The 25,790-nt window shown below is 40.6% G+C and overlaps 1 protein-coding gene across 3 annotated transcripts in view; it reads right to left on the reverse strand.

Moving 5' to 3' along the window:
• KIAA0319 (KIAA0319 ortholog) overlaps positions 1-25,790 on the reverse strand; it is an 85,599-nt gene that overhangs the window by 49,913 nt on the left and 9,896 nt on the right. Inside the window, exons 3-9 of one of the 3 annotated variants that reach the window (XM_073631158.1) lie at positions 24,249-24,967; positions 20,004-20,196; positions 17,301-17,393; positions 17,070-17,167; positions 13,400-13,487; positions 10,662-10,751; positions 10,440-10,572 (exon numbers count right to left, since the gene is read on the reverse strand). In XM_073631158.1, coding sequence (XP_073487259.1) covers positions 10,440-10,572; positions 10,662-10,751; positions 13,400-13,487; positions 17,070-17,167; positions 17,301-17,393; positions 20,004-20,196; positions 24,249-24,967 — 1,414 coding nt within the window. Of the gene's footprint in view, positions 1-10,439; positions 10,573-10,661; positions 10,755-13,399; positions 13,488-17,069; positions 17,168-17,300; positions 17,394-20,003; positions 20,197-24,248; positions 24,968-25,790 lie in introns of all 3 variants that reach the window. The other 2 variants (XM_073631157.1, XM_073631159.1) reach the window with 2 other exon arrangements.

The following is a 25,790-nucleotide window of genomic DNA, read 5'->3' on the forward strand; positions in this document are numbered from 1 at the left end:
AATTATATATATATATATATATATATATATATATATATATATATATATATAAACACCTTCACAAATTTTCGCCACTATTTAAATACCTATAAAAATAATTGTTATAGTTGCTGTGAATATTGCCATGGCCCACAAATCCTAGACTAGGCTCTTTTGGCCAGACAATGTTTACTATATCAGATCAAATAGCACTGCCTGAGATCAGAGGACACTTCAGTAGGAAATAAATGATAACCGTGATACAATGTTAAATCTGTGTGTTCAGGACAGGGTGTAAGTTTTTTCAGCAATGGAGCCTTTCCATTTATAAATGCAAATCTGAAAGATCTATTTAACTTTGATAACATCTATAGGTATTTTGTAGCTCATAATTCAGCATAAAACGTATTATGTACATTTACCGTCAATTTCTGTCCTTCATTCTGTTGATAAATGAAAAATGGCACACCATAATTTCATATATAAAGCTGTTAAAATAGTAAATTATAAGTAATGTGTGTAGCACCCTCCTAGCATAGGATGCTAGATAAATTAAGTTTTTGGCTTCTTCTCTAGTCAAGGGAGCAGTGATTGTTTGTTCTGGTCTGTTTATGGTTTCACCGGATGGGAGTTTGATTGCTTCCTTCTGCCTCCTGAAGACACTTTCAGAGCTTGGGGCACAATAAAAATAACCAGCCTGAATATTCATCATGCTCCAGCCAATCCCTGATGAGGAATGTCTAGAAGAGGGCAGAAAAGGGAATAAATAGTCTGAAGCACTGGGTTTTCTCTCCCCAGGAGGATTCCAGAGCCTAAGGGGTTGCCCATGGACTGTGTAACTCTTCTTGAGTCCTAATTGGTGTCAGGGCTGAGAGTCTGGATGGATTTTCTTAGAAGCTGTGTGCAGGACCTCACCACAAAGGATCTGGTTTGGAGAAGTACTGTCTTATTTACTGGACTGTGTCCACAGAAAGCTGTAGGGTGGCAGCTGACCTGAGGACTTGTGATTAAAGACCTTAAATTGAACCCTATGAATGTGCAGTGTTCTGGACATCACATTGACTACCTACTTGTGCATAGGTGCAAAGTAACCAGATACCAAAGATTCTTGAACAATAGTCTTATAACTGTGAAGCCTAATGCTGCGTACACACGATCGGACATTCCGACAACGAAATCCTGGGATTTTTTTCAACGGATGTTGGCTCAAGCTTGTCTTGCATACACACGGTCGCACAAATGTTGTCGGAAATTCTGATTGTCAAGAACGCGCTGACGTACAACACGTATGACGGCACTATAAAGAGGAAGTTCAATAGCCAGTGCGCCACCCTTTGGGCTCCTTCTGCTAATCTCATGTTATTAGAAGTTTGGTGAGAGATGATTCACGATTTTCAGCCTCGTGCTTTTCAGTTCGTTACTGCTCTTCAGTTTGTGCTTGTGGGTTTGTATCTGTTCTTCAGTGCGTGTAGTCATTTTGCATCTGGTTTTCAGTGCGTATTTTTATATTACATATTTGATTTTCAGTGCGTTCTTGTCCGCTCATTTCTGATTTTCAGTGCGTTCTGTTAGTTCGTTCTGACCAGCTGACCGTTTTGAAGCCATGGTACGTACTCATCGTACAGTTCGTGCTGTGTGGGGGCTTGGTGTTGGGGTTCTTACTTTGACCCAAGTCCAGTCCATGAACAGGGCGAGGAGGAGTTCATGGACAAAGAATTGGTTGCTCCAGCGTGACCAATTCTCTCATATGCCTTTGTTGCGGGAGATCCGTGAGAATAATCCTGATAATTTCAGGAATTATGGACCTCGTTTTTCACCGTCTGTTGGCCTTGCTGTCCTCTTATATTACCAAGCAGGATACCTGCATGCGGCAAGCCATCACTCCCGAGCAGAGGCTCGTCGCCACCTTGCGGTATTTGGTGATGGGGAGAAGTCTGCAGGACATCAAGTTCTCAACAGGAATCTCCCCCCAGGTTCTGTGAATCATTATTCCAGAGACCTCTTCTGCCATCATTCAGGTCCTGCATGACTATTTTAGGGTAAGTTTTATCCTTTAACATCACATTATATGTATTTAAATAAATGTATTTTTAAAATAAATAATAATAAATAATATTTCCTTTGATTTACTGCTTGTGTTTCTTTTAGCTGTCTCCTAGGTTCTCCAATTTCTTTGATACATGAGGTGACAATCTCTTCTTTAGCTAACTATTATTTATGCTGTGGTTCTGCTACACACACACCTTCTTTTTGTTATTAATGTATGTAATGCATTAATGATAATAATATTCATCATTTTCAGCACCCTGAATTCATTTTTTGGAGTGACGATAATGGCCTGATTGATGTAAATTATAAAGCACTGTGGGTGTTATTTACTAAAGGAAAATCCACTTTGCACTACAAGTGCACTGCAAAAGTACACTGAAAGTGCACTTGTAGTGCAAAGTGGATTTGCTTTTAGTAAATAACCCCCATTGTCACTGTAAACACCAACTTAAGCAAAAAACTGTTATTGAGCATTGAAAGAAGAAGCCACACATTTTTGAGTAGAATTTTTTTTTTACTCTGTGCACATTCACATGTGCGTTTAGAAAAGGGTTTTTGAATAAACCAACATATTTTTTGGAATTTTTTTTTTGGGACAGTAGAAATATCCTTTTTTTTGTGGTAAACAGGCATGTTTTTCAAAACATAAAACAATACACAACTCAGGAACTTACAAAGTTCAACTTTGATAAATTGAAGGCAATATCAGATATTAGTATGTCCAAACTATGTTGATATCGCCTTCATCAGATGGGGTGATGTCACCCCTGTGAAAGCCAAATTTATAAAATGCACAAAAATTGAGTGTCAAAATGGGGATTTGCCTCCTGATACCATGCCTAAGGTCAACATGTGCTAGCTCACATCATGGGGGATCAATGGATGTGTTTCGGGGGTACAACCCCTTCCTCTCAGCTACTTTAGGAGCAAGGAAGGGGTTGCACCCACAAAACGGTACCTTGATATCCCATGATGGCAGATAGCACATGTTGACACACTGTGTGCATCTTCAAAATTTAGCTTTCGACATTTTTTAGAAAAGTTATAATAAAAATCAAAAAATTATAAAATTTTGGTGTGTTTTATATTCTGCCTAAAACATCAATGATGTTTTTGAGTCTTTTTCAACATTATTGATGTCTTCCTTGATCTTCTGTAAATCCTGATTGCACACCATGATCTCCCCGATGAGGACTTGTGCACTTGTACTTGTGAAATGAGATTCTTCTTCCACAACATCCACATCACCTAAAAGAAAAAAACACATCATGTATTATAAATATGCAGGCATACGTCAATTACCTGATGCTGTGGTCTCAGTCACCTGTTGTGGTCACTATTTCACCCACTTCATAAACCTCTCCTTCCTCCACATCCTCAGGTTGTGGTTTTGGGAATTCCCCTTCTCTAGAAGGTTGGGGGTCCCTGGTGTCCTCTGATGTCCATATTCTTTTCTCCCCTATGTGAATAAAATAAAGGTATACTTAGCATGCAGATATTTGGGGCAAGAAATAGGAATATGAAATATTGCTTGAAGTGTCGTACAATTGTCGGTTTTGGCAGAGTTCCAAGCAGAAGACATTACTTTTCCCTTTATTAAAGCTGAATACTTACCTTTTTGGGTAAAGTTTCACACATGCAGACACCCCTAGTATCCACTGGAGCACCTGTGTGGGACACCCTAAAAAGTTTGTTCTGGTGTCCCACACTAGTGTTCCTGCGTCCAGATGTGTAAACAGCTGCTGAGTGTCCTCTCCTTACACTGAATCAAGTTTGCATTTCATTCTAGGGAAAGTGGGACTTTAAGTGAGATAGATGACTTTGTGGAGGCAAAGTTGAAATAAATGCAAAATTGTTTTTATTAGTAACGAACGTTGTATAGAATATGGCAATAAAATAACCACATATATATTCAGTACAGTAATTCATAGAGACACCACCCACACATAACATACAGGTGTGGCATGGGAAAAAAAGTTTGCATGAGTATGGTATTATCAGAGCAGTTCAAAGGTACATAACATAGAATAAATTTATATTAATACATATGACATAAAAATGACATAAAAACAGCACCAGCGACAGGAGTATGGGTATAGGAAGTAAAACCAAAATAAATAAATAAATGAATGTCAAAAATTATTAATCTGCTGCAGACCAAAATTCACTGTGTCCATTACAGACACAGGTCAGCATCACTTGTGCCCGACGCGTTTCGTATAGAGACACTCCTCAGGGGCAGATGCTAAAGTATATCTGCAGAGTGTAAAGAAAAAAGTGGTGACATTAGTCTAGTTCTAATTAGTAATGTAAAAATAGGGCAGATTAGCCCGTCCTAAATACTCACATAGGGTCCAAAACGGTAAAATGTTGCGGCCATGTGATCAAAGTCCCAAGATAGCCTCAACCGGGAACTGAGGTAATTGCAGCCGCGCACAGCAGGGCGCATGCAGCAAAACCTCCCGATGACCCAAGGCACAAATTGCTGGTGCAAGTGGAAAGTTGCAGTGGCCTGTGAAGGCAACCTGGAGTGATCTGAGAAGGTGTAAAAAAAGAGTGTGAAATTGAGAATGAATAAAAAAAAAAAAAAAAAAAAAAGGTAAAATAAATGGAATGTGATGTAAAAGGGGGGTGTGTGTTGACTCAATATGTGAGCTATGTGAGCATTATTGGTGTTGCATGAAAAAGTGAGGGTTGGATGATGAGAGCCAATATTAAAACAAAAAAAGTGTCAACAGTGATAACAAAAAAGGAAAAAACATCAAACAAGAGTGGCAGGCAATTGTGAATGGCCTAGGGGGTGACTTACGTGTTGGAGCAAAGCTGGAAACTAAGGAAAGTGTTGAATGCGATGTGATAGCTAGGAGGTGTATCAGCAAGAGTGTGACAGGGGAGGCAGCTTATATGTACCCCGCACACGTGCACGCCGGCTCTTACCAGCATCACGCTAGCGTGTGATAGGCAGGAAGGGGCTCCGGAGAGGGCGGTAGGCACCGCCCTCCACAGAAACCCATATTCACCGCCAGAACAGCTGGGATGGAAATCACATGCTCTGTGTGTTGGCCTCAATCATGACGCCACACACAGGGCAGGATACATGGCGCCGATGCTCTGTAGGCATCCACCCGCTACCCCGTAACACACCCCGCCCCCCCGCCAGTCCATTTGGGGTATGTTGCGGTTGTTGTGATTATCGGTCCCCTTGTTGGTCTTCCACCCGGGAGCTGCGATGCTCTTTACGTGCCTCCCCCTCCCCTCTCCGCCCACCGGGGGGCGGGGTGTGTTACGGGGGTAGCGGGTGGATGCCTACAGAGCATCGGCGCCACGTATCCTGCCCTGTGTGTGGCGTCATGATTGAGGCCAACACACAGAGCATGTGATTTCCATCCCAGCTGTTCTGGCGGTGAATATGGGTTTCTGTGGAGGGCGGTGCCTACCGCCCTCTCCGGAGCCCCTTCCTGCCTATCACACGCTAGCGTGATGCTGGTAAGAGCCGGCGTGCACGTGTGCGGGGTACATATAAGCTGCCTCCCCTGTCACACTCTTGCTGATACACCTCCTAGCTATCACATCGCATTCAACACTTTCCTTAGTTTCCAGCTTTGCTCCAACACGTAAGTCACCCCCTAGGCCATTCACAATTGCCTGCCACTCTTGTTTGATGTTTTTTCCTTTTTTGTTATCACTGTTGACACTTTTTTTGTTTTAATATTGGCTCTCATCATCCAACCCTCACTTTTTCATGCAACACCAATAATGCTCACATATTGAGTCAACACACACCCCCCTTTTACATCACATTCCATTTATTTTACCTTTTTTTTTTTTTTATTCATTCTCAATTTCACACTCTTTTTTTACACCTTCTCAGATCACTCCAGGTTGCCTTCACAGGCCACTGCAACTTTCCACTTGCACCAGCAATTTGTGCCTTGGGTCATCGGGAGGTTTTGCTGCATGCGCCCTGCTGTTACCTCAGTTCCCGGGTGAGGCTATCTTGGGACTTTGATCACATGGCCGCAACATTTTACCGTTTTGGACCCTATGTGAGTATTTAGGACGGGCTAATCTGCCCTATTTTTACATTACTAATTAGAACTAGACTAATGTCACCACTTTTTTCTTTACACTCTGCAGATATACTTTAGCATCTGCCCCTGAGGAGTGTCTCTACACGAAACGCGTCGGTCCCAAGTGATGCTGACCTGTGTCTGTAATGGACACAGTGAATTTTGGTCTGCAGCAGATTAATAATTTTTGACATTCATTTATTTATTTATTTTGGTTTTACTTCCTATACCCATACTCCTGTCGCTGGTGCTGTTTTTATGTCATTTTTATGTCATATGTATTAATATAAATTTATTCTATGTTATGTACCTTTGAACTGCTTTGATAATACCATACTCATGCAAACTTTTTTTCCCATGCCACACCTGTATGTTATGTGTGGGTGGTGTCTCTATGAATTACTGTACTGAATATATATGTGGTTATTTTATTGCCATATTCTATACAACGTTCGTTACTAATAAAAACAATTTTGCATTTATTTCAACTTTGCCTCTACAAAGTCATCTATCTCACTTAAAGTCCCACTTTCCCTTCTCTTTCGCACTAGTATAGGGATGGAGGCACACCGCATATGTGCCTCATTCAAAGTCCCAATTCCCCTTCTCCATTCGCATTTCATTCTAGTTACAAACCCATCTAGACAATAATGTATTTAACTTCTTTTAATAGAAATAGGCCTGAACAAATGTAGTTAACCTGCACCTGGCAAAAACATTGTATTAGTGGGCGAACGAACAATGTTTACTACGAACGATTACTATGCCCACGAACCTGAAACTTGCCATTTTAAACTGTACAACAGTAAAGAAAAGCACATGGAACAGCACAAACGTAATAAGAAGAATAGGAACACACGACAAAACACTTGCTTTTTTGGAGCACTCTCTTGATTCTTCTGTACTGATCCTGCTCTCTCAATTTGAGGTCTGACCATTGTTTCCTCAGTTGATCCTTCAATCTCCGTACCCCAAAACTCTTCTGCAGTCTTTTCACAACTTTAGTCATGATCTTGGCCTTTCTGACATTTGGGTTTGGGTAAGGTCCATGCTTCCCGTCATAGTCGGCCCTCTTCAAGTTGTCCACCAAGGACATATTAGAGGCCTTAAATCTCCTCCAGGATTGGGACGTTCATGGCTGCGGGCTTTTGTCGTTGCTGCTCTCTGCTGCATGCACCTGTTGTTTCTCCGCAATGTGCTTTCCCACTGCGCCGAAAGACAAGGGGCGGGGAATATACTATAAAGAAGGTCAGGGGCGGGCGGAGTTTCACGCATGCGCAGTGCATATAAAGCATAACACGTGTGCGTTGTATGTACGATCTGTGAGCGGAGGAGCGCTAATCATTCTAACGAAGGTACAGTTTGAACTTGGTGCCTATACTGCTTAGAGATTGAGGCCTACACTGGGACAAGATTATGCAAGTTTAGCCTGACATTAGGGTTTGTCTTGTGTTGTGTCTTGCAGAGAAAATGGATCGATTTCAACGATCATGATTTCCTCCCCAATTCATTGATTTGTACAGAGAGCTGCCCTATCCGTGGCAAACAAAACACCCCTTTTATACAAATCGACGAAAGAGGAAGGCAGCGCTGCATAAATTGCTGGAATTTGTGAAGCCACAGATCCCCACGGAAGACATTAACTATTTGAAGTGCAAAATTGGTGGCATGAGGAGCACATATAATAGGGAGCGCAAGAAGGTCCAGGATCCCAGAGATCAGGAGCAGCAGCAGATGACATTTATGTACCCAGGCTGTGGTACTACGACTGCCAGACCAGACTGAAATCAGGCCATCACTCTCAACCCTTCCTTCCACCCCAGCTGAGGCTTCTGACGTCCAACCTGGGCCTTCCACCCAGAAAAAAAGATGTGGAGGAGCCCAGCTTGAGTCAGGTATAGCATTGTTCAACATATTTATCAAAATTGTGTGTGATTGATGAACAATAAACTAAAACTATGTCCCTTTTTCATACACAGGAAATCCTCAGCCAGGAGGAGGCTGTAGAAAGTGGCAGCCAGGAGGTGGCAGGGGAAAGTGGCAGACAGGAGGTGGGGGGGGTAAGTGGCAGCCAGGAGTTGGCCGGGCCCAGTAGCCTGACTGAATCCCAGGTCCCTCCCCTCCATCTTCAACAAAAAAGGCCCAGGAAGGGGAGGAGCGTGGAGGAGTCAGCACTTGGGTTAATTCGGCAGGCTTTTGCGGCCCTCAGAACCCCCACCAGTCTTCTGGAGGCCTATGCCTGCATGGTTGCCAAGAAAACACAGGAAATGGAGGTGGGCCAACGCCTTTTTTGTGAGGAACTGATATATATGGCCCTAAATAAGGGGTTGAGGGGCAGAATCACAAGCAAAACCCACCTGTGTAAGTTGGACCATCCTCCTCCTCCTCCTACACCTTCTGCCACAACTCCAACACCAGAGCCACAGCCTGGAAGCAAGCGTGGAAGCAAGCGTGTAAGGAATACAAGAGAGTGATGGCCTGGGTTCGGTCTGGTCTGGCAAAAGACCACAGCCTGGGGACATAGATGTCATCTGCTGCTGTTCCTGATCTCTCTGAGTCCTGGACCGGATTGTGCTCCCTATTAAATGGACTCCTCAGGCTCCCAATTTCGCCTGTCAAATAGTTGATGTGTGCCCTGGGGTACAAAGGCTTCGCTAATTTCACCAGTTTATCCAGCATTGCCTTCCTCTTTATTTTGTTAGGACCCCTAATAAATGTATAATTTTTTTTCTTAAATCATTGGCTATGTGTTATAATTAAAAAAGGACAGTTTGTTTGTGAGTAGGCAGGTAGATTTAAAAAATACAATGTCAAAGTAACAAGGGACACCAACACCAACCAATCTCTTTGAGGTTAAAAAATACAAGATCATAATGGTGTTGTGGTAACTTGACAGACAAAATGAAAAAAAAGATTATGGAGATCACTAGAAAAAAAACAGGAGATCTTGATTTCCAAAAAAAAGAGATTACTATAAACAAAAAATAAAAACATTATTCTGGAGATCTGGGGAAAAAACAAAAAATTTTATTCATGAGATCACAAGAAATAATAAAGAAATCAGTTTGTCAGAACTCTGTGTGAATATCAGCTGCAAAACAACTTCATTATTCTAGCATTATAAAGAAGAAGAGAATGCGCTGCATTGAAAGATTACAAAATGTGCAGCGTGATGAATGTGTTATCTCCATTACAAACGCTAGTTTTACCAGACCGAGCGCTTCCGTCTCGTACTTTGGTGCGTCGGAATTGAGTACACACACTCGGATTTCCGATAACGGATTTTGTTGTCGGAAAATTTGAGATCCAGCTCTCAAATTTTTGTTGTCAGAAATTCTGACAAAAAATGTCCGATGGAGCCTACACACGGTCAGAATTTCTTACAACAAGCTCACATCGAAATCTGATAGTGTGTACGCAGCATTAGACTCCTCAGAAACTTGCATCATGGTCTTCAGCTGTGAGGTCTTAGCCTGTTCAGAAAGTTAGCTCATGGTCTTCAGCTGTGGGAGTTTAGACCGTCCAGCTTTCACATTTACTTAAGGAGAAAATTGTCCTGTAAATGCTATATGCTAATCATTTTGGAGTATCCCATGCCCAATCTTTATCCTGGTATATTTTCTTCAAACAATACATTTAGAAAAAGACATAAACTGGTGCTTGCTGTGGTGGGCAGCCTCTGTACTTTTAAGTTAGGTTAGTCATTACCAGTGGCCCCTTTGAGGGTAGCACTATGTATGCTAAAGAAAAAAGTAATACATTAGTTTCTAATAGCTGTCATAGATAAATAAACAGAGTGAACCCAGCCAAAGACAAGGCATGAAGTACCCAAGCCCTTCATGAGAGCTGACGACTAAATAGAATTCACTAAATCTAAGTATTATCAGTAATGTGTAATATAGGGTACAGCTGTAAAACAGTATAAGCTTTTTGCTTTTTGGCTGCCTGTCTGCAACTGAACATTTGTATAAAGAAAGAGGAGATAGGGGTGAGCTACTGCACCGTTCAGTTAAGTATGTAAATCTGAGCTTTAGCTATTGAGTTATGTAGACAACATGCATTTTTCAACAAAGCAGGTAAAGATAGCTCAGGTCTAGAGCTCCATGCGATATATGGAAATGAAAATACAAAATATTCTTCTATTTACCTAAGAAAAAAAGGCTTTCAGTGAACTTCAGCTCTGCTTCAACACCTACTGAAGCCTGCTTGTGGCTTTTTTAAAGTGGCAGTCAGTACTCCCATAATGATTTCTGTTTAACATCTCCAAACAATTCTGTGCATACAATTCCTTAATGTGAAAATTACATTTAAAGGTAAACCAAAATATTCTTAAATCCCCACCTATATGTATAGTTTCCAGGCTCCAGATCAGAAAGATGCAAAACGGATTCCTCTCCTACAGTCTTCAGTTCATCTGAAGGTCCTCTAATTTCCTCCCATAGGTATGCTATGATTTTATCATCATCGCTACTTTCTGTGTTGGAGACATAAGATAAAATGATAAAATAAGAAAATTAAACACCACATTGCACCTTTTAAACTAAAGGAAATAGGTATGCTTACGGCGTCCATCAATAAAGGCAGAAGTTGAAGGTGAGGACACTTCTTGTGTTCTTGGAGACACAACTGCAACTGGCCACAGGTTTACTCTAGCTGCTAAAATTGAAAATATAAGTAAACTTTGGGGTGGATTTACTAATTCAAATAGACTGAGCACTTTGCAAGTGCAGTTGCACTAATTTTCCCTAGAGCTTAGTAAATGTGGTAAAGCTGTGCTGATTTCCATCATCCAATCACTTGCAAGCAAAAATGCTGTTTTGTTTTTATTTTCCTTGCACCTGATTGGGTATTCGTTACAAAGTGAAGCCTTACCACATTTACTAAGCTCTGGGGAAAATTAGTGCAACTGCAATTGCAAAGTTCACAGTCTATTTGCCTTTAGTGAATCAACTTTAAAGGCTAAGTTCACCTTTTCTTTCTCTAAATTCCAGCTCCCCTATGTACCAGTATAGCATTAATGTACTTCTTTTGCAAAAATATCAAAGCTTTCTATTAATTTTACATACACTTTACCTTATTGTCCTCATGGATGTTTCCCAAACATATCCATTAGTTCTGCCTTACTTCCTGGGCAGACTATAGGTCATGACAAAGGAAGGAGTTGACCAGCTGACCTCCTACCTACCACTCATCTCCAGGTGGATGTTTTTTAAATTAAATGCAATCAATCAGTGATCACCCTTCTCACTAATTACACAGACAAAGATTTTTTTCCTTTAATTTTAATCTTGCATAGATTTGGCATTTTGAAGTGTGCAAGAAATGATAGATGAGATAACAGCCCATGTGGATAGAGCTGTAGTATTGAAAACAGGAGAAGTGTGTCCTGGGTTTTGTAACGTTCACCAAACTATACAATCTGATTGTTCAATCTCCTTTAGCTCTACCATCAACTCTGTAGTGCAAGGGACTGTCTAATTGGATACAGAGTGAATGGATAGATAGGTGGGTAATCCTAATCCATAGTTCTGGTTAATCTAAACAAAGTTGTACAGAGATTGTACAATCAGATTGCATAGTGTATGGCCATCTTTATATAAGTACATTATTATTATTATACAGGATTTATATAGCGCCAACAGTTTACGCAGCTCTTTACAATATAAGAGGGAGACAATACAGTTATAATACAATAAAATACAAGAGGATTAAGAGGGCCCTGCTCAGAAGAGCTTACATCTAATATATCTCTGCATAGGCTGTTATCTCATCTCTCATTTCCTAAACACTTCAAAATGCCAAATGAACAATCTATGCAAGATTAAAATTAAGGAAGGAAAAAAAAAAATGATTGCTTGTGTATGTAGTGAGAAGGGTGATCGCTAATTGTTTTTTAAATGAAATGCAATCATACCCCTGGAGATGGGTAGTAGGTAGGAGGGTGGATGATGCAGGGTGTGTGCTAATGAGGTCAGCTGGTCAACTCCTTCCTGTTTCATGACCTATAGTCTGCCCAGGAAGTAAGGCAGAACTAATGGATATTTTTGGGAAACATCAATGAAGACGGTGAAGTAGGTGTATGTAGAATTAATGGAAAGCTTTGATATTTTTGCAAAAGAAGTACATTAATGCTATACTGGTACATAGGGAAGCTGGAATTTAGAAAAAAAAAGTGAACAAAGGTGAACTTAGCCTTTAATAAAAGTAACAAATAAAAGCAGTGCAAAATCATTCATGTAAATGCAATAAAGCAAACCATTCTACAGCTGTTTGGCTCACCTTGGTTTTCATTAGATGTAAACCCAAAACCGTGAAAAGGGCTGTGGGACACCAGGACTGCCAGGGGAAGCACTAAGCTACCCACACATCATGTTGTTGATTATCAACACTACTATCCCAAGAATAATAAAAAGTTCTATTTTGACACACTGCCTACCTCTCTACTTATGTACTGCATAATGCTCTGCTTTAATTCTGCAGACGTTGGCCTTAGATTTATTGAAACAGACTGTGCCAGATTGTCACTTTCAGCTCATCTGCTTCCAACCTCAGCATTTCAAGTTTAGCTATTAACCCTGCTCTTGTTACTGTGATACTAAGACTGAATAGCTAGAGGTGGGGTGGCTCAACATAGTGTACAGCAGGGATATGCAATTAGCGGACCTCCAGCTGTTGCAAAACTACAAGTCCCAACATGCCTCTGCCCCTGGGTGTCATGCTTGTGCCTGTCAGAGTCTTGCTATGCCTCATGAGAGTTATAGTTCTGCAACAGCTGGAGGTCTGCTAATTGCATATCCCTTGTGTACAGGATAGCAGGAGGGGATGGGTGCAGGAAGTCATATAACACAGTATCTTATTAATAAATATATATATATATATATATATATATATATATATATATATATATATATATATATATATATATATATATATATTTATTAATAAGATACTGTGTTATATGACAAAATAAATATTTTTGAGTGGTTTCAAAAATTGTTAACTGTTAATAGACTGTTAAAGAGTTTAATTTACATATCAGAAGTATCAGAGGTACCCCTATGGTATTTGTACTACTGATATAAAAGAAGCAACTGTAGTTTGATGCAAACTTTGACCTTTCTATGTATGGTTATATGCATTTTACCTTGTAAAATGCAATAAAACTTTCTTCCAAAAAACGTGTCCTGGATAAGTACTTAAGAACATAAAGTATAAGGGTAAGCATTACACTTCCTCAGCATAAACATACCAAACTTACAGAAAATACAACATAAAGACTTTCCAAATGCCTCAATTTGTACCTGGCTTGATTGTAACGTTAAGAAATCCTTCTCCAAAGGCATGTTCTCCAGACACAGCCACTTTCAATATATACAGGCCTGCTGTGACCTAAAACATTTAATTTACATAATAAATATAAATATATAAGACATTCTTTCACCTGATTTAGATCATCACATCCAACCAGATGCTTTAGCTGGACTGAAATCACACTGGAGACCCAGGGCTGCTGATAGAAATCATAGGGCCCCGTACAGCCTATCTAAAGGGGCCCCCTTCAGCTCCACCCTCAACCCTACCCCGGGCCCCGCCTTGAAAAAATTGATGGTTATGGCTGGCTGGTGTCAGTAGAGCAGTGGACAGGGTTAGTAGTTTTTTTTTAATTATTATTTATTTATACAATTTTTACAAATGTATTTATTTTTTTTACAATTTAATTTCTTTTTTTTTAATTTTTTTTTTATTTCACAAATCCTTTATGGGGGAGGAGGATGGCAGTGAATCGTATCAGTAGGGCAGTGGATGGTGTCAGTTTTTTTTGTGTTTTTTTTGCAATTTTTTTTTTTGTTACAATGCTTTCTTTTTTTTTGGGGGGGGGGGGGGGGGGGGGAGTGGAGGGTGTCAGTGGTTATTTTATTTTACTTTTTTTATTATTTTTACAATTAAATTTTTTTATATGTATTTATTACAAGCCATTCTTTTTTTTATCAGCCCTGTTGTGGGGGGCTTTGGTGAGATATCAGGGGTCTAAACAGACCCCTGACATTTCCCCTTTGAGACAGGGAAAGGGACTGAGGACACAGATTCCTCAGTCCCTATCTCAGCAGCCTCAGCTGCACTGAAGATGAAGGAACAGGAGACAGACGCTCCTGTTCATTCATAAACTGAATCATCATGAACACAGTTTACAATGCTCAGTTATGAATGGACAGAGTCAGTGATCACTGACTCTGTTCATTCAGAAAAGGAAAGAGCCGGTAAATGACATATTTACCAGCTCCTTCCTCCGCTCTCCATCCTGACAGATCCGGGGAGAACGGAAGAGGACCTGGGGAGCTGGAGGAGCACGCGGAGGACACAGGGAGCTAGAGGAGGGCCCAGAGAGCCAGAGGAAGACCACAGGGGCCCAGAGATTAAGGAACATTTGATGGGTAGTCGGGGATGATCGGTGTGGCTGTGGTGGGGATTACAAGCACCGATCTCCCTATGTGGCTTTCAATAAAGCAGCTGACAGCTTCCTGTGGCTGTCAGCAGCTTCATTGAAAGCCACACAGAGAGATCGGTGCTTGTAACTCGCCCCCACCGCCGCACCGATCATCTGTGTGGCTGCCCGGGCCCCCCCTGCTGCGCTGAGAATGCTGGGCCCAGTACAACAGGGCCGGCTGTACTGGCTTATCAGCGGCCCTGTGGAGACCTCTAGAAATTCTTGGAGTCTGTGGCATGGTTGGCTTAAAGCAAACCTGTACCAGGCTATGGAAATGGACCATAAACAAGTCCATGTTGACTTCTGTAGCTGCAGGCACTGTGGAGAAATTCATCCACAAAAGTCATTGAAAGCATTCTCTCATCTGCTCAGTTTATCTTGCTTCCCCCACCAATGATTCAGTAGCTAAGAATATGTACCTTTTTCAAAGTCCATAGCCTGGCCACAAGTTCACATTAAGCTGCCCCATGCTCCCCAACATGAACCCTTTCTAGATTAAGTGCCTATATAGTATAATTGACCATATTTAATGAATGGATAAATAAATGAAGGCCCATAATAAGTAATAGTGCAGAAAAGCTTACAGCTTTTCAGGCTTTTTAAGCCAGATCTTAATTGTATGCTTAATGACCTGCAGTTAACTAACAAAAAACTCCATATAAGATATGGCCAAATGGTTCTCAAATTGTTTTACTATAATATTTGGTTTTAAATCCAGATCTATAATGACACATAAAGTTCCAGAAGGTAACACATAAAAATGCTTTTAAAAGCTTTTGAGAAAAATATATACTTAAAGTGGTAGTAAAGTCAGTTATTACAAAACTTGCTGACATGCAGGGTTTTTATAACAGACGAGACCCTAGAGGTCTCTTCTGTCATAAATATTCCCCTTGCCTGTCAGCGAGTAATGTGATCTGAGCCGCCCATGTGCAGCTCAGACCACATTTACAGCTCGCTCTGTGTGCCGCTGCGATGTGACTCCCGTGTGCATGTGACGTCGCCCCAGCACAGCCAATCAAGCCACCAAATATTGCAAACCTAGAAGAAAGACCGGGCAAAGATGGAAGCTGCCGTAAACAAGAGAGAGCGGTGAGAGCGCAGCTCTGGAGGGCTGCGTTAGTAGGCAAGTCTGTCAGAATGTACTAGTATGCAGTGTATACTAGTATATTTTGGCTTAAAGTGGTTGTAACCCTAAATAAAATAAAAAAAAAAAAAAAAAACGAAGACCCTGTTTCTTTAAGGCATGCTGTATAGCACAGTGCTTGTGCTATGTAATTTTTCCCTTCCTATCTTGTAAAAAACCTGGCTGATCCTGCCATTTCCTGTGTCCCCCTGCCTCTGCTGACCATGGTAATCAGGGCTGCTGAGCCCTGATTACCGTGGTTAGTTTACGTGCCTCCGTCATCTGCAGCTCTCCTCTGTCCTCTCTTTCCCCCTCCTTCCCTGTCATCATGAGAGTGGCTCTCCTGCCCAGCCCTCCCCCCGCCAGTAAGCCGCATAATGCAACTAATATACAAAGTATCCCTTTCGGGCATGCTGCCATTCACTACAATGGATTTATTTTTAAAAAATGTACCCCTACATTGTTATCAATACAGAAGAATTGGATTTTAACCTCCCGAGATGCCAGCTCTTTTGACTGTTTTATACTGATCGCTTCAGAGTACGGTGGGGATTTCACTGGATTTTATTGTATTGTTCTGTGCATTGCTCTGTACATGTGCATAAAAATTATATATACGGTATATATATACACAAACTGTATATATAGTGAGACACTGACAAGCAGAATTGTCCGCCGTCTCTCTCTCTTGTAAACGTATTTAACAGTAACATAAAAGTGATCTGAAACCATTTTAATCTCCCTTTAAAGCACACTAAAGGCTCCTGTATTGCTATACTTGTCTGAACAAGTACCAAATCAAATTACTATGTGATGCACAAGCCTCAAAGTATACCAACTACTTCCTTTAGCTTCCCTGAATGATCCATATTCGCCTTTATTTGTGTCTCACACGTTCCCCCTCCCAGACACTGTGGGAGGGTTTAAACAAAGGGGCATTGCTGTCAATTCAGAAAGCAGAACCAGGTGTGGCCAGGTGCTGAATGATAAGCTATAGGCTTGTACATCAACAGTAACACTGCTGACAGCCTTGCCCCCTCAAACATTTTTTCATTCCACTGTAATGCAAGCAGACTTAGCCTACATGGGGGTGGCAACTCTACTCTGAATTCAGGAGCTGTGCAGCATTGTTGCCACACCATCACAGGAAGCTGCATTAGGTGGACTTAATTGGCAGGATCTACAGGTATTTGTGAAACTTTGCAGGGGGACTAAGAGAAAACTATAGGTGAAGATGGTAGGCCATAGTTCTACTTTAAATGACCTCAGAAAAATGTGTACACTAGAATGTATGGATTATGCAAAGAAGATTAGCAAATTGCTCTTTCAAACATATACGGTAAACAAAGGTTTTGCTTACATTTGACATTATTGGAGACCTCGTGTTTTTCATTTTCAATTCACCATGGAATTCTGCCGGCTGCTTTATCAAACTCCATTCATATGCATAAGGCACATCTACAAGTGATACACAAAACTGCAGTTAGCCATAAACAATATTGCCTTTTGGTAAAGTGACACTAAAGACTAACATACAGTACACAGATAAATGCATCCAGATCTACATATCAGTTTGTATATAGGAACTCACTGGTCTGGGGTTCGGGGCTTACAAAGACATTAAGTTGAACGTCTTGAGTTGGTAAATTCACGTCCATGTTGCCAGCTGTGGTTACTGTGAGCACTAATATGAACAAGAAAAAAACAAAAACAAAAAAGAATTTCAGCATCAAGCACTTTGTCGTTTGCCTTAAAGATACCCTGTCCCAATTTTATTAATATTAGCAACAATTTTGCATCAAGATTATGTGTCAAGTTATCTAGCTTTATTTAATTATTTTCATTTGACAAGACGGCAGCCCCCCCAAGCAAACTCAAAGCTGTCCGTCAAATGATCTGAATTATTCCCCTACTGTATTTATTTATGTTTAAGGTAAAAACTATAGGCAAAACTTTATTCTTTTTTCATTTTGGATAGAGTAAGGCTACATGCAGACTAGCGTTTTTTTGAGCTCCTAGCAGCGGTTATTAGCAGTTTTTTCTGCTCCTAGAAGCTAAATGGTGTTATCCTATGTGTCCATGAACACTATTTTAGGCTATTAGCATTTTTTGAGCTTCAGCTCTTAGGAGCAGAAAAAAAATAGTTTGCCAATAAAATGCTAATACTCCTAACTGCTCCTATTATCAGCATTTTTCATCCAGCGTTTTTTCTGGCATTTATTTTAGCTTATAGTATGCATGGAGCCCAAGGGATGTTTATAACCCATGTCAGTTTTTTCTTTGTCCTATTCTGGAGATTCCCTTGACTTCCCATTCCAAAGCCAAAGCATGAAGCAAGAGGAAATCGCTCATAAGTAAGGGAATCCTTGGATGTCACTAGAACTGGTGCCCCAATTGGAAGATTTCCCCACTATTCCTGTTCTGTTGATATTCCAAAATTATTTTCCATTTTCGATAGAGTAAAAGAATGGTTATAACCACTGTCAGGTTTTTTTCTTTGTCCCATTCGGGAGATTTTCCTGTACTCCCTGTCCCATAGCCAAAGCATGCAGTGAAAGGAAATCTCTCAGAAGTGAGGAAATCTTTGGTTGTCACCAGGGTCATCTGAACTGGTGCCCCTATTGGAAGATTTCCCCTCTATTCCTGTTCTGTTGATAACCCAAAATGTTGGCATTTCTTTGACTTTTACTCTTAGTGATGAGGGTAAACATGACAAATAGAGAGGATGAATCCAATCCCTCTCCACTCTATACAAAACAAAAAAAAAGTTTAGTAAAAGTCTTTAGTTATACCTTAAAACGCGCTGTACAGGCAGAGATGTGAGATTAGGAGCTCGCCAATGGCTCCTGCTGCTGCCTTCATGTCCAGTGAGGAGGGATAGAGTGGAGAGAGCCGCTGTTCTCGGGCACAGCGGTGGATCAAGACCGGGCTCAGGTAAGTATAAGGGGGGGGGAGAATGCAGAGAATGCATTAAGGTAAAAAAACTTCTACATTTACAACCATTTTAAGGGTGAAAAAAAATATATTTGGTAATGTTTCAGCAATGTAATGATTCATTTGGCTCATCCTAAGGCCTTTTTCACTAGGGCCTTCTGATCAGGTCCGCCTTTCTTCAGTGTGGGCCTGATTGGTGGACCTGTTTTTCAAATGGACCTGATCAGAAGCTCCATGCTGGTCTATGGGAAGGCTTGTGTTTGTTTACAACCACCTGCCTCCCAGTCTGTCCTAAATGTTTTGGATCAGAGGAAGCCTGATATAAACAGACACAAGCCCATTTACATTTGCCATACAGCCATTATGGGTCTGCCACAGTCTGCCATCAAAAGGTGAACTGGAGAGGCACGGATGTCGTGAAACGACATCCATCCTGTTATGCTTCAATGCAGGAGCTGATCTGCTCATGGATCTCCTGCTGAACGGAGCATAGCATCCTGTGTGGAAGGACCCTTAAGCTGTTTATGAATTAGGGATTCTTATTATTCTGAATTAACATGTTTTCATCTGCAATGCATCTCAGGTAAAAAAAAAAAAAAAAAAATCACATGGGAGCTGCATTTGAACTCTGTTCAATCTGAAAAAAAATAGAAATTCCTTAAAATGTTTTACCAGCCAGATCATTTTGGAGAATAAAATTTTCTCAGCCTAGGCTCACACTGCTAAAATACAATTTTGATTAGACTTTTAGTGCGATTATGTAGAACAACTTGGATGCTACTTTTAAGTAGTTTGAATAATCTATGGGGCCAATCACATTCGGGAATCACACCAAAGTAGTACAGGAGCCTTTTCCATAATCGTGTCATGCAGAGTTGTATTGATGTGAATAGGCATTGGGCACCATTGAAAATGTGATTTCTATTGTTATTCGATGCGGTACAGCTCAAGTTGCAATAGTTCAGTTGTTGCACAATCCAGCTAGAATTGCTTGTATTCTGCATTCACCTTTCATTGTACTTAATAAGCTTAAAGCATAACTACAGCCAAATAATTTTTTTCATTTTGGATAGAGCAGGGAGGGATTAGTTTCTCTCCCACAGGAAGTCTGTTTGGCCGGCAGTAAGGAAGATTTCAGCAGGAGGTTGTGAACATTGCTGTTGGCTGCAGCTGTTATAGTCAGGTACTTAGACTGGGGAAGGGAGTTCAGACACATTTTTATCAGAGGGGCTACATAGTCAGGATAAGTGTATCTTAAATCTAAATGTACACGTATCCTTTGTGTGTGCTTACACAGTCTTTCAGTTATTGTATACATGCATTTGACATATTGATTTTTGTCCTCATTGCATCAACTTACTTGGATATTGGGCAGTGGAGGTAGGCAGTGCATTGATGGTAATGGATGGATATGATGGCATAGCAGTGGTTGTGTTTTCTGCATCCACCTGGTGCTCTGATACCAATTGCTCAGTTGAATGGTTTGCACTCCTCTCTGTAACATCAACTAAGACTTCATCCAGTATAGCAGATTGGGGGATAAGTGTTGGAAGCTAAAAGCATGATTTATAAAAAAAAAAAAAAAGATGATATAAGGTGAACACTGTAAAATTTGTACTCTATACATACATACAGTTTAAGGCTCGATTCACACAGGGGCAACACGACTTCAGCGCGACTTTGCACGGCGACTTCAACACGGCTTCAACGCGACTTCAGCGCGACTTTAGCGCGACTTTAGCAAATTACAACGCGACTTCAAGTCGCCTCCAGGACAGGCGACTTCGGCTGTGGCCAATCACAGGACAATCAGCTCTCTGGGAGGGAGGGGTTTGCCTGGGCAAACGAAATTTTTTGCCTGCAAAGTCGCTTGACTTTAGAGAGATCCGACTTGGAGGTGACTTCCATTGATTTCTATGGTACAGGTCGCCTACCAAGTCAGATCCAAGTAGTACAGGGAGTACGCTCTGAAGTCGGAGCGACTTCAGTAGTGTCTATTAAGACGCTCCCATTCACTATAATGTGAATTTCTTTCTGGGGCGACTTGGGGCGACTTGAGGGAGTACAAGTCGGATCCCAAGTTGTCCCAGTGTGAACCGAGCCTAAAAGGCACTTATCAGAAAATATGGTAACTACATTTGCTGATTTGTTTTGGAAGGTGCACGCTCCATGACTGAAATTCCTACACAACTTCTTCCACAATGGAACAGTATTTAGTAACTGCTTTCACACCAGAACAGGTCCAAAAAATACTGCTCTTTACCTTGAAATCCTCAATCTTCCAGCAATTAATTAGCAAAAGTCTTTTGAACCGTCATTCTTTCTCCTGATCAAGAACTCAGTATCCACTAAAATATATTGGAAATCTTAAGACACATCCTAAATGCAGTCAATGTTTGTATTTCCGGTCACCCTGGCAAGAGGAACCCCCTCCTTGCATTCAGATGTGGCTCACTCTTTAGACGTGTTCAATAAGACATGGCACTAATGAATCCGATTTCTCTACTCTCAGGAAGGAAAATGTTTATTGGCAGGAAAAATCTGCACTGGTTTTCTGCATCATACATCTTTTCCTTCCCCCTCGCCTCTTTTTTTTATCTCTACCCTTCTTACACAACCATGTTTGGACCTTACCTGTGGACTCCCCTTTTTATGGCCCACATCCCTTTTATACCTCCCTATCCCTCCCCCAGTGGTTCTCTGTTTCTCCTCTCTCCTTTTCCCCTTACCTGGCTTTTCTCCTGAACAGATTTTCATCATCATCCTCCAAGTCCCAACCTACCCATGCACCTTCACCCTAGTTTTTACTTACCTCTTTTCCTATATTATAGAAAGGTTTATGAAGGGGTGGGACTTTGAGTTAAGCACACGGATGCAGTAAAGAAATGAATAAAGAAGTGGTTTATTAATTGAGTCAATTTTTTTAGAACATAGATTGAAAATACATTGCATATAGTATGTCATTGTTTCAAAATAAATCATCACATATAGATACATTATCATATTATAAAACAGTATTTTACAGATACACAGGTCACGTAATAACATGATTAATTGTATTGTAGGAATACTCATAAAAGTAGCTTGCGCATTAAAGCGTCATTAGAAATAATAGTTGAGATAAGATCAGTAGGAAAATAATATTAAAAACTTGCATCTAGACTCTAATAGAAAATGTAAGGCAGTACTTTACAGTTGCACGGGTCACATAAGGGCGTGATTAATTGCAGTGTAGGTAATACTGAAATCAGTAAAAGGATGCATTAAAGCATCACATTAGGAAAAAAGGAGAACTTATACTTGGTAGAGAAGAACGGCCGTAGTGATTTCATGAATGGGTAGTTGTAACGGTACTTGTTAGCTCTACGCGTTTCGGGACCTTTAAGTCACTCGTCAGGAGCAAGACCGTGATAAACATCTAATAAAGTAAATATAGTAATAGGGACATTATGATAATCTGGAAAATGGGTGGGCAAATGCAGGGAATGTGCAACATCCCCTCACACATCCATACATTTGTCCTTACTACTTACATGCATGTGGTTGCGCAGAGGGGGAAGTGCAACCGCGCAAGTCAACCCGGCCACTAATGTCAGTCCCGGAGCTGAGGGGACCCGTCCAGGCAGCATAAACCAGCAGCGACAACATCCCTAATTGGTGTAAGTGGAAAAGTGAGGATGAAAGATGGGTGGATGAGAGAAGAAGAAATGAACTGAGAGGCCCCAATATAGGGACCTACTGGAGAAAAGAGGGCTTGTGGATGTGGTGCACAAAGGATAAAGGAGGGTGTGAGTGAAAATTAAAGTGAAGCAAAGAGTGAAAAAAGTGAGGAACAGAATGAAGTGAAAGGGTGAAGTGAAGAAAAAAAATAAATAAATGAAGAGTTGGGGAAAGAAAAATAAAAAAAGCAAGAGGGAAAAAAAAAAAAGACAAGAAAAGGGGGGGGGGGGAGGGGTAAAAGAGGAGGGAAAAGGGCTGGAATTGGTAAATGGAGGTAAAAAAGTGAAGACTGTGTTACCTGGTGCGGGTGAAGTTGGGCCAATGTGCCAAAAGGAGAAAGATGTGATGAAGGGGAAAGTCAGAGATGCAGGTGTAGGTCACAGTTAGGGGGAAGCCCCAGCAGGGATAGCCGACCCAGACCAGCCTCCAACGCAAGTTAATAAGCAGGATGGGGAGCGGGGGGCACACCAAATGCCTGGCCGCCAAACCCAGCGTGTCCAGCCATCTCTCTTTGCTTCACTTTAATATTCACTCACACCCTCCTTTATCCTTTGTGCACCACATCCACAAGCCCTCTTTTCTCCAGTAGGTCCCTATATTGGGGCCTCTCAGTTCATTTCTTCTTCTCTCATCCACCCATCTTTCATCCTCACTTTTCCACTTACACCAATTAGGGATGTTGTCGCTGCTGGTTTATGCTGCCTGGACGGGTCCCCTCAGCTCCGGGACTGACATTAGTGGCCGGGTTGACTTGCGCGGCTGCACTTCCCCCTCTGCGCAACCACATGCATGTAAGTAGTAAGGACAAATGTATGGATGTGTGAGGGGATGTTGCACATTCCCTGCATTTGCCCACCCATTTTCCAGATTATCATAATGTCCCTATTACTATTTTTACTTTCTTAGATGTTTATTACGGTCTTGCTCCTGATGAGTGACTTAAAGGTCCCGAAACGCGTAGAGCTAACAACTACCGTTACAACTACCCATTCATGAAATCACTACGGCCGTTCTTAACTACCAAGTATAAGTTCTCCTTTTTTCCTAATGTGATGCTTTAATGCATCCTTTTACTGATTTCAGTATTACCTACACTGCAATTAATTACGCCCTTATGTGACCCGTGCAACTGTAAAATACTGCCTTACATTTTCTATTAGAGTCTAGATGCAAGTTTTTAATATTATTTTCCTACTGATCTTATCTCAACTATTATTTCTAATGACGCTTTAATGCGCAAGCTACTTTTATGAGTATTCCTACAATACAATTAATCATGTTATTACGTGACCTGTGTATCTGTAAAATACTGTTTTATAATATGATAATGTATCTATATGTGATGATTTATTTTGAAACAATGACATACTATATGCAATGTATTTTCAATCTATGTTCTAAAAAAATTGACTCGATTAATAAACCACTTCTTTATTCCTTTCTTTACTGCATCCGTGTGCTTAACTCAAAGTCCCACCCCTTCATAAACCTTTCTATAATATTAAACGGGATGGAGGATGGGATGTAGTCGGCACCCCATCCTCACTCAAAGTCCCACTTTTTCCATTCCCTTGTTCTTTTCCTATATTCTTACCACTTCATCTATGGTCCACTTAACCTCCTGTTTTACCTACTGAAAATAGCTTTTCAATCAGTGAAAACATGTACCTGAACACTCCTAATAGCTACCTTGATTAGCTTTTTGTAATAAGGCCAATAACAAATGTGATATAAAGTTGAATATCTATACTTGGCTTGATACCACCCCCCCCTTCCTCAACTTTTGTAATATTGTAATATTTTATTTTTATATTTTGAATGAATTTCCATTGTCTGTAAGCTTGCAAATAAATAAAGAATTTGAAAAAAATAGAAAATAGCTTACCTCCTCATTGGTTTCCCTTCCTCTGTGCAAAACTGTGTCTGCTTTTGCTATTGCAGTGGTTAGTTGGTCTCCAGATAATGTCTCAGAAACGTTGCTCAACACAACATTACTCAATATGGAATCTTGTTTTGGATGCTCTACATCATCATCATCATTACGTCTGCCAACCTCTACAGCAGTGGTGTTCCTAACTGCATCAGGCATAAGCCAACTTATGAAGTCCAAATCAGGCTTTAATTTGTCTGCTTCATTTAAGTTTGGATGGAGAAGATCCAGCTGAGGAGCACCATAATCATCTGTGTAGTCTGCAAGTTCCTCCAGACCGGGGTTCTTGATTAGGGAGGACAGATCCTTAAAACTGGCCATATCCTCCTCTGGATCACTTTGATCTCCAAGCAAATATTTTCCATTAGGCACAAAGTTATCATAAAGTGGTAAGGAAATAAATCTCGGAGAAGGCCTAAGAACAAATGTTAAGTATGATTGCATGTGCTCAAATTTTTGGGGTTCACAGCTCTCTTTATGTTGGCAGTCCACAATATAACATTGTCTGCCCAATAACCAGGCAAGGTCACAGCCTGAGTGGTTGCAACAGGCTATAGTACACTCTGACATAGTCCTGGCATTTGGAATTCGAATGAGGTGTGTATTTTGTAAATTAGCAGATATAGCTGCGTTGGCAAAGGAGGCACCTTCTCGGCACTGGTCACATAGATATCCTGGAGGTTGTGAAAAAAAAAAAGTGTTATACAACACATTTGCCTAATTTTCTTTTCTTTTGTTAATCAGGTACATTTTATTAGGTTTTGCAATTTTAATATACAAAAATAAAACATTAACCGGTCCCCCCACTACCAAATGTAACAGTCATTACAGATGTACAGTTAGCTAAAACAGTGCAGGCTATAGGGAGAACCATTTAAATCTCACAATAGTAATACAATCATAATATAGTATTTAAGGTGATACAGCATGGCATTAATGTGTCCATAGTGCTAAAAATTAACCACTACATAATGAAGAAATATTATGGTTATAATTCCAATATCATTTTTAATAAAATGTATCAGCACACTGATGTCAACTAGTTATTTACCAGTTTATACATGACTAACCACCTCCTGACTTTCAATCAGTCAGGAGTATTTTATGAATATATGGAGCCACTTCATGTTAAGGCAGTACGTTGGAGCATAGCAGCCAGAGCTGTAAAGCCTAACCCAATAGTAGCATGTTATTAATTCAAGTAACCATTCTCAACCAGGGTTGCTAGAGCTGTGGCTGATTGACCTCTCATTTGAAGGTGCCTCCATTGTTCTGGGGTCAATGCCACTTGGCAGAGCAATCACATTGCTAATGGTGGTTGAGTGTTTTTTTTTTAGCACACAGAATGTAGAATTTAATATTACTGAACATTAACTTTCTGCATTTGGGGTATAATTATGAACAAATAGCCAATAACCAAATTTGTCTTTTTTATGGATGTAACTTGAACATTTTTTTTTTATTTAGAGAAAAGTATCATGAGATAAAATAGGATAA

The sequence above is a fragment of the Aquarana catesbeiana genome, linkage group LG05 (genome assembly GCF_042186555.1).
Source record: "Aquarana catesbeiana isolate 2022-GZ linkage group LG05, ASM4218655v1, whole genome shotgun sequence".
In the NCBI taxonomy this organism is placed as follows: Eukaryota; Metazoa; Chordata; class Amphibia; order Anura; family Ranidae; genus Aquarana; species Aquarana catesbeiana.